This window comes from Hypanus sabinus, chromosome 7 (genome assembly GCF_030144855.1).
Source record: "Hypanus sabinus isolate sHypSab1 chromosome 7, sHypSab1.hap1, whole genome shotgun sequence".
NCBI classification, from domain to species: Eukaryota; Metazoa; Chordata; class Chondrichthyes; order Myliobatiformes; family Dasyatidae; genus Hypanus; species Hypanus sabinus.
This window is the reverse complement of record NC_082712.1, coordinates 100,415,864-100,426,077: the sequence shown is the minus strand read 5'-3', so window position 1 is coordinate 100,426,077 and position 10,214 is coordinate 100,415,864. Positions and strand designations below refer to the sequence as shown.

At 52.3% G+C, this 10,214-nt stretch overlaps 1 protein-coding gene across 1 annotated transcript in view; it reads right to left on the bottom strand.

Annotated features, from left to right (window-relative positions):
* LOC132397058 (probable E3 ubiquitin-protein ligase RNF144A) overlaps positions 1-9,651 on the bottom strand; it is a 15,790-nt gene extending 6,139 nt beyond the window's left edge. Inside the window, exons 1-2 of the mRNA XM_059975313.1 lie at positions 9,497-9,651; positions 4,846-4,937 (exon numbers count right to left, since the gene is read on the bottom strand). Of these exons, the coding sequence (XP_059831296.1) occupies positions 4,846-4,937; positions 9,497-9,536 (132 nt within the window). The 5' untranslated portion in view covers positions 9,537-9,651. The remainder of the gene's footprint in view (positions 1-4,845; positions 4,938-9,496) is intronic.
* Positions 9,652-10,214: the final 563 nt, after the last annotated feature.

Below are 10,214 nucleotides of genomic sequence, written 5' to 3'. Positions count from 1 at the left end.
GCAGAGACACTGTGATGTGGAGAGAAGGTACAGGCAAAGACACTGTGATGTGGAGAGTTTGTACAGACAGAGACACTGTGATGTGGAGAGAAGGTACAAGCAAAGACACTGTGAGGTGGAGAGTGGGTACAGACAGAGACACTGTGATGTGGAGAGTGGGTACAGACAGAGACATTGTGATGTGGAGAGTAGGTACAGACAGAGACACTGATGTGGAGTGTAGGTACAGACAGAGACACTGTGATGTGGAGAGAAGGTACAAGCAAAGACACTGTGATGTGGAGAGAAGGTACAAGCAAAGACACTGTGATGTGGAGAGTGGGTACAGACAGAGACACTGTGATGTAGAGAGCAGGTACAGACAAAGACACTGTAATATAGTGAGTAGGTACAGATAGAGACACTGTAATATAGAGAGTAGGTACAGGCGGAGGCACTGTGACATGGAGAGTAGGTACAGGCGGAGGCACTGTGATGTGCAGAGTAGGTACAGGCAGAGACACTGTGATGTGGAGAGAAGGTACAGGCAAAGACACTGTGATGTGGAGAGTGGGTACAGATAGAGACACTGTAATATAGAGAGTAGATACAGGCGGAGGCACTGTGACATGGAGAGTAGGTACAGGCGGAGGCACTGTGATGTGCAGAGTAGGTACAGGCAGAGACACAGTTATATGGAGTAGGTAAAGGCAGAGACACTGTGATGTGGAGAGTGGATACAGACAGAGACACTGTGATGTGGAGTGTAGGTACAGACAGAGACGCTGTGACATGTAGAGTACATACATAGACACTCTGATGTGGAGTGTAGGTAAAGGCAGAGACACTGTTATGTGGAGAGTAGGTGCAGACAGACACTGTAACGTGAAGAGTATGTACAGGCAGAGACAAAGTGACATGGAGAGTAGGTACAGACAGAAACACTGTGATTTGGAGAGAAGGTACAGGCAAAGACACTGTGATGTGGAGAGTGGGTACAGACAGAGTCACTGTGATGTGGAGAGAAGGTACAGACAGAGACGCTGTGACATGGAGAGTACATACAGAGACACTGTGATGTCGAGAGAAGGTACAGGCAAAGACACTGTGATGTGGAGAGAAGGTACAGGCAAAGACACTGTGATGTGGAGAGTGGGTACAGACAGAGACACTGTGATGTGGAGAGAAGGTACAGGCAAAGACTGTGATGTGGAGAGTGGGTACAGACAAAGACACTGTGATGTGGAGAGTGGGTACAGACAGAGACACTGTGATGTGGAGAGTGGGTACAGACAGAGACATTGTGATGTGGAGAGTAGGTACAGACAGAGACGCCGTGACATGGACAGTACATACAGAGACACTGATGTGGAGTGTAGGTACAAGCAGAGACACTGTTATGTGGAGAGTATGTACAGGCAGAGACAAAGTGACATGGAGAGTAGGTACAGAGACACTGTGATGTAGAGAGCAGGTACAGACAAAGACACTGTAATATAGAGAGTAGGTACAGATAGAGACACTGTAATATAGAGAGTAGGTACAGGCGGAGGCACTGTGACATGGAGAGTAGGTACAGGCGGAGGCACTGTGATGTGCAGAGTAGGTACAGGCAGAGGCACTGTGATGTGGAGAGAAGGTACAGGCAAAGACACTGTGATGTGGAGAGTGGGTACAGACAGAGTCACTGTGATGTGGAGAGTGGGTACAGACAGAGACACTGTGATGTGGAGAGTGGGTACAGACAGAGACATTGTGATGTGGAGAGTAGGTACAGGTGAAGACACTGATGTGGAGTGTAGGTACAGGCAGAGACATTGTGATGTGGAGTGTAGGTACAGACACTGAGATGTGGTTTGTAGGTACAGACAGAGACACAGTGACATGGAGAGCAGGTACAGACAGAGGCATTGTGACATGGAAAGTAGGTACAGACAGAGACAATGTAATGTGAAGAGTAGGTACAGACAGAGACACAGTTATATGGAGTAGGTATAGGCAGAGACACTGTGATGTGGAGAGTGGGTACAGACAGAGACACTGTGATGTGGAGAGAAGGTACAAGCAAAGACACTGTGATGTGGAGAGTGGATACAGACAGAGACACTGTGATGTGGAGAGTGGGTACAGACAGAGACGCTCTGACATGGAGAGTACATACAGAGACACTCTGATGTGGAGTGTAGGTACAGGCAGAGACACTGTTATGTCGAGAGTAGGCGCAGACAGACACTGTAACGTGAAGAGTATGTACAGGCAGAGACAAAGTGACATGGAGAGTAGGTACAGAGACACTGTGATGTAGAGAGCAGGTACAGACAGAGACACTGTAATGTAGAGAGTAGGTACAGGTTGAGACACTGTAATATAGAGAGTAGGTACAAACAGATACACTGTGACGTGGAGAGTAGGTACAGGCGGAGGCACTGTGACGTGGAGAGTAGGTACAGGCGGAGGCACTGATGTGCAGAGTAGGTACAGGCAGAGATGCTGTGATGTGGAGAGTAGGTACCGACAGAGACACTGTGACGTAGACATTAGGTACAGGCGGAGACGTTATGATGTGGAGAGTAGGTACAGGTGGAGACACTGATGTGGAGTGTAGGTACAGGCAGAGACATTGTGATGTGGAGTGTAGGTACAGACACTGAGATGTGGTTTGTAGGTACAGACAGAGACACAGTGACGTGGAGAGCAGGTACAGACAGAGACATTGTGACGTGGAGAGTAGGTACAGAGACACTGTAATGTGAAGAGTAGGTACAGACAGAGACACAGTTATATGGAGTAGGTACAGGCAGAGACACTGTGATGTGGAGAGAACGTACAGGCAAAGACATTGTGATGTGGAGAGTGGGTACAGACAGAGACACTGTGATGTGGAGAGTGGGTACAGACAGAGACGCTATGACATGGAGAGTACATACAGAGACACTCTGATGTGGAGTGTAGGTACAAGCAGAGACACTGTTATGTGGAGAGTAGGCACAGACAGACACTGTAACTTGAAGAGTATGTACAGGCAGAGACAAAGTGACATGGAGAGTAGGTACAGAGACATTGTGATGTACAGAACAGGTAGAGATAGAGACACTGTAATGTAGGGAGTAGGTACAAACAGAGACACTGTGACGTGGAGAGTGGGTACAGACAGACACTGTGATGTGGAGAGTAGGTACAGACAGAGACACTGTGACGTAGACATTAGGTACAGGCGGAGACGTTATGATGTGGAGAGTAGGTACAGGTGGAGACACTGATGTGGAGTGTAGGTACAAGCAGAGACATTGTGATGTGGAGTGTAGGTACAGACACTGAGATGTGGTTTGTAGGTACAGACAGAGACACAGTGACGTGGAGAGCAGGTACAGACAGAGACATTGTGACGTGGAGAGTAGGTACAGAGACACTGTAATGTGAAGAGTAGGTACAGACAGAGACACAGTTATATGGAGTAGGTACAGGCAGAGACACTGTGATGTGGAGAGAACGTACAGGCAAAGACATTGTGATGTGGAGAGTGGGTACAGACAGAGACACTGTGATGTGGAGAGTGGGTACAGACAGAGACGCTATGACATGGAGAGTACATACAGAGACACTCTGATGTGGAGTGTAGGTACAAGCAGAGACACTGTTATGTGGAGAGTAGGCACAGACAGGCACTGTAACTTGAAGAGTATGTACAGGCAGAGACAAAGTGACATGGAGAGTAGGTACAGAGACATTGTGATGTACAGAACAGGTAGAGATAGAGACACTGTAATGTAGGGAGTAGGTACAAACAGAGACACTGTGACGTGGAGAGTGGGTACAGACAGACACTGTGATGTGGAGAGTAGGTACAGACAGAGACACTGTGACGTAGACATTAGGTACAGGCGGAGACGTTATGATGTGGAGAGTAGGTACAGGTGGAGACACTGATGTGGAGTGTAGGTACAAGCAGAGACATTGTGATGTGGAGTGTAGGTACAGACACTGAGATGTGGTTTGTAGGTACAGACAGAGACACAGTGACATGGAGAGCAGGTACAGACAGAGACATTGTGATGTGGAGAGTAGGTACAGACAGAGACACTGTAATGTGAAGAGTAGGTACAGACAGAGACACAGTTATATGGAGTAGGTACAGGCAGAGACTGTGATGTGGAGATAAGGTACAGGCAAAGACAGTGTGATGTGGAGAGTAGCTACAGGCAGAGACACTGTTATTATGGAGAGTAGGTACAGGCAGAGACACTGATGTGGAGAGAAGGTACAGGCAAAGACATTGTGATGTGGAGAGTAGCTACAGGCAAAGATACTGTGATGTGGAGAGTGGGTACAGACAGAGACACTGTGATGTGGAGAGAAGGTACAGGCAAAGTCACTGTGATGTGGAGAGTAGGTACAGACAGAGACACTGTGATGTGCAGAGAAGGTACAAGCAAAGACACTGTGATGTGGAGAGTGGGTACAGACAGAGACACTGTGATGTGCAAAGTGGGTACAGACAGAGACACTGTGATGTGGAGAGTGGGTACAGACAGAGACACTGTGATGTGGAGAGAAGGTACAGCCAAAGACACTGTGATGTGGAGAGTGGGTACAGACAGAGACACTGTGATGTGGAGAGAAGGTACAGCCAAAGACACTGTGATGTGGAGAGTGGGTACAGACAGAGACACTGTGATGTGGAGTGTAGGTATGGGCAGAGCCGCTGTGATCTGGAGAATAGCTATAGGCAGAGACTGTGACATGGAGAGTAGGTACAGACAGAGATAATGTTACACAAACTTCATTAGATGGTAGTATTCTTGAGACTTGGGTGGTTAAACTGCTGCTTGGTATGGCTATGTGTACAGAAGCGTTTGTTGCTCCTACCTGACGCAGTGAGTCCAAGATCCATTCCTTCAGTTTCTCCACGTCCGCATAATGTGAGCACGGTAGCTTTTGGAGATGGGACCGTTGGGCAGCTGGAACAGTACCACTTTCAACTTAATACAGTAATACTATGTCTGCAATGTCCCATCTACTTCTGTTTACTCATCCCCATCACTCATTCCCAGGAAATGCCTCCACACTGTCCCATCACACACTCCCGGGGTCAGACACAGAGTGAATCTCCCTCCACACTGTCCCATCTCACACTCCCGGGATCAGACACATAATGAAGCTCCCTCCATACCGTCCCATCACACACTCCTGGGGTCAGACACAGAGTGACGCTCCCTCCACACTGTCCCATCACACACTCCCGGGGTTAGACACAGAGTGAATGTCCCTCCACACTGTCCCATCTCACACTCCCGGGGTCAGACACAGAATGAGGCTCCCTCCACACCGTCCCATCACACACTCCCGGGGTCAGACACAGAGTGAATCTCCCTCCACACCATCCCACTACACACTCCCGGGGTCAGAGAGAGTGACCCTCCCTCCACACCGTCCCATCACACACTCCCGGGGTCAGACACAAAGTGAATCTCCCTCCACTCCGTCCCATCAAACACTCCCGGGGTCAGACACAGAGTGAAACTCCCTCCACACCGTCCCATCACACACTCCCGGGGTCAGACACAGAGTGAATCTCCCTCCACACCGTCCCATCACACACTCCCGGTGTCAGACACAGAGTGAATCTCCCTCCACATCATCCCATTACACACTCCCGGGGTCAGAGAGAGTGACCCTCCCTCCACACTGTCCCATCACACACTCCCGGGGTCAGACACAGAGTGAATGTCCCTCCACACTGTCCCATCTCACACTCCCGGGGTCAGACACAGAATGAATCTCCCTCCACATCATCCCATTACACACTCCCGGGGTCAGAGAGAGTGACCCTCCCTCCACACTGTCCCATCACACACTCCCGGGGTCAGACACATAGTGAATCTCCCTCCACTCCGTCCCATCAAACACTCCCGGGGTCAGACACAGAGTGAAACTCCCTCCACACCGTCCCATCACACACTCCCGGGGTCAGACACAGAGTGAATCTCCCTCCACACCGTCCCATCACACACTCCCGGGGTGAGACACAGAGTGAATCTCCCTGTACTCTGTCCCATCACACACTCCCGGGGTCAGACACAGAGTGAATCTCCCTCCACATCATCCCATTACACACTCCCGGGGTCAGAGAGAGTGACCCTCCCTCCACACTGTCCCATCACACACTCCCGGGGTCAGACACAGAGTGAATGTCCCTCCACACTGTCCCATCTCACACTCCCGGGGTCAGACACAGAATGAATCTCCCTCCACATCATCCCATTACACACTCCCGGGGTCAGAGAGAGTGACCCTCCCTCCACACTGTCCCATCACACACTCCCGGGGTCAGACACATAGTGAATCTCCCTCCACACCATCCCATTACACACTCCCGGGGTCAGAGAGAGTGACCCTCCCTCCACACCGTCCCATCACACACTCCCGGGGTCAGACACAGAGTGAATCTCCCTCCACACCGTCCCATCACACACTCCCGGGGTCAGACACAGAGTGAATCTCCCTGTACTCTGTCCCATCACACACTCCCGGGGTCAGACACAGAGTGAATCTCCCTCCACACCGTCCCATCACACACTCCCGGGGTCAGACACAGAGTGAATCTCCCTCCACATCATCCCATTACACACTCCCGGGGTCAGAGAGAGTGACCCTCCCTCCACACTGTCCCATCACACACTCCCGGGGTCAGACACAGAGTGAATTGTCCCTCCACACTGTCCCATCTCACACTCCCGGGGTCAGACACAGAATGCATCTCCCTCCACATCATCCCATTACACACTCCCGGGGTCAGAGAGAGTGACCCTCCCTCCACACTGTCCCATCACACACTCCCGGGGTCAGACACATAGTGAATCTCCCTCCACACCATCCCATTACACACTCCCGGGGTCAGAGAGAGTGACCCTCCCTCCACACCGTCCCATCACACACTCCCGGGGTCAGACACAGAGTGAATCTCCCTCCACACCGTCCCATCACACACTCCCGGGGTCAGACACAGAGTGAATCTCTCTCTACACCGTCCCATCACACACTCCCAGGGTCAGACACAGAGTGAATCTCTCTCTACACCGTCCCATCACACACTCCCGGGGTCAGACACAGAGTGACTCTCTCTCTACACCGTCCCATCACACACTCCCGGGGTCAGACACAGAATGAAGCTCCCTCCACACCATCCCATCACACACTCCCGGGGTCAGACACAGTGTGAATCTCCCTCCACACCGTCCAATCACACACTCCCGGGGTCAGACACAGAGTGAATCTCGCTCCACACTGTCCCATCTCACACACCCGGGGTCAGACACAGAATGAAGCTCCCTCCACACCGTCCCATCACACACTCCCGGGGTCAGACACAGAGTGAATCTCCCTCCACACCGTCCCATCACACACTCCCGGGGTCAGACACAGAGTGAATCTCCCTCCACACCGTCCCATCACACACTCCCGGTGTCAGACACAGAGTGAATCTCCCTCCACATCATCCCATTACACACTCCCGGGGTCAGAGAGAGTGACCCTCCCTCCACACTGTCCCATCACACACTCCCGGGGTCAGACACATAGTGAATCTCCCTCCACACCATCCCATTACACACTCCCGGGGTCAGAGAGAGTGACCCTCCCTCCACACCGTCCCATCACACACTCCCGGGGTCAGACACAGAGTGAATCTCCCTCCACACCGTCCCATCACACACTCCCGGGGTCAGACACAGAGTGAATCTCCCTGTACTCTGTCCCATCACACACTCCCGGGGTCAGACACAGAGTGAATCTCCCTCCACATCATCCCATTACACACTCCCGGGGTCAGAGAGAGTGACCCTCCCTCCACACTGTCCCATCACACACTCCCGGGGTCAGACACAGAGTGAATTGTCCCTCCACACTGTCCCATCTCACACTCCCGGGGTCAGACACAGAATGAATCTCCCTCCACATCATCCCATTACACACTCCCGGGGTCAGAGAGAGTGACCCTCCCTCCACACTGTCCCATCACACACTCCCGGGGTCAGACACATAGTGAATCTCCCTCCACACCATCCCATTACACACTCCCGGGGTCAGAGAGAGTGACCCTCCCTCCACACCGTCCCATCACACACTCCCGGGGTCAGACACAGAGTGAATCTCCCTCCACACCGTCCCATCACACACTCCCGGGGTCAGACACAGAGTGAATCTCTCTCTACACCGTCCCATCACACACTCCCAGGGTCAGACACAGAGTGAATCTCTCTCTACACCGTCCCATCACACACTCCCGGGGTCAGACACAGAGTGACTCTCTCTCTACACCGTCCCATCACACACTCCCGGGGTCAGACACAGAATGAAGCTCCCTCCACACCATCCCATCACACACTCCCGGGGTCAGACACAGTGTGAATCTCCTTCCACACCGTCCAATCACACACTCCCGGGGTCAGACACAGAGTGAATCTCGCTCCACACTGTCCCATCTCACACACCCGGGGTCAGACACAGAATGAAGCTCCCTCCACACCGTCCCATCACACACTCCCGGGGTCAGACACAGAGTGAATCTCCCTCCACACCGTCCCATCACACACTCCCGGGGTCAGACACAGAGTGAATCTCCCTCCACACCGTCCCATCACACACTCCCGGTGTCAGACACAGAGTGAATCTCCCTCCACATCATCCCATTACACACTCCCGGGTTCAGAGAGAGTGACCCTCCCTCCACACTGTCCCATCACACACTCCCGGGGTCAGACACAGAGTGAATGTCCCTCCACACTGTCCCATCTCACACTCCCGGGGTCAGACACAGAATGAATCTCCCTCCACATCATCCCATTACACACTCCCGGGGTCAGAGAGAGTGACCCTCCCTCCACACTGTCCCATCACACACTCCCGGGGTCAGACACATAGTGAATCTCCCTCCACTCCGTCCCATCAAACACTCCCGGGGTCAGACACAGAGTGAAACTCCCTCCACACCGTCCCATCACACACTCCCGGGGTCAGACACAGAGTGAATCTCCCTCCACACCGTCCCATCACACACTCCCGGGGTCAGACACAGAGTGAATCTCCCTGTACTCTGTCCCATCACACACTCCCGGGGTCAGACACAGAGTGAACCTCCCTCCACACCGTCCCATCACACACTCCCGGGGTCAGACACAGAGTGAAGCTCCCTGCACACTCTCCTATCACTGTCTAGGCACGGCTTGGTAAGTTATGGGCATTTTATGTTGGCGGATACACTGGCGGCCTGACCTCGGCACTTCCTCGGGCTGTGTCAGTTGTTGTCGCAAACTACGCAATTTTTTCTGTGCTTTCCGCGTCATATTCATCTCGTATCTAAGCGCTCAAGTACGTCCTGATGGCTTTGCAATGCACAGGCCTGTCTCGCAGCAGCGCCTCCCTTTCCTACACCTGTTCCTCTAACAGTTTAACCTCTGTCGCAGTCTGCTCCAGGGCCCAGCTGGCGGCCGCCCGTCTTGCCGCAGGCAGTCTGCCCTACCTTTACGCTCATAGAACACCTTCAGCCCCCGTGTGGTCATCGCGACGTAGGGTCGTGCAATGTCTGGGAGAGGTGCTGATCAGTCCCTCTGCGGGGACCTGCCGCTCGGTGGGATTTCCCAGGCGGGAAATACTTTCGCTATCACTTTCACAATGACAGGCCTCTTCCTCCCTTAAAAAAAACACGAACAGCAATCGTTTTATTATTGTCGATACTGAGCTGGAAACGCTGTTCCGCATGCAGTCATTTCATTTCATTACGACCGCAAGACCATAAAACGTGGACCCATCGAGTCTGCTCCGCCATTCAATCGTGGCTGATCCCTTTTCCTCCTCGTCAGCCCCACTACCCGGCCTTCTCCCTGTAATCTTTGATGCCTAGTCGCATCAAGAAGCTCTCACTCTCCGTCTGAAATACGCACAGTGACCTGGCCTCCACAGCTGCCTGTGGTAACAAGTTCACCACCCTCTGGCTAAAGAAATTTCTCCGCATCTCTGTTTTAAATGGTCGCCCCTCTATCCTGAGGCTGTGCCCTCTTGTCCTCGACTCCCCCACCATGGGAAACATCCTTTCCACATCTGGTCTGTCTAGGCCTTTCAAAATTCAAAAGGTTTCAGCGAGACAACCCACCATTCGTTCTAAATTCCAGCGAGTACTGGCCCAGACGATAACCCTTTCATTCCCAGCTTCATCCTTGTGAACATCATCTGGACCCTCT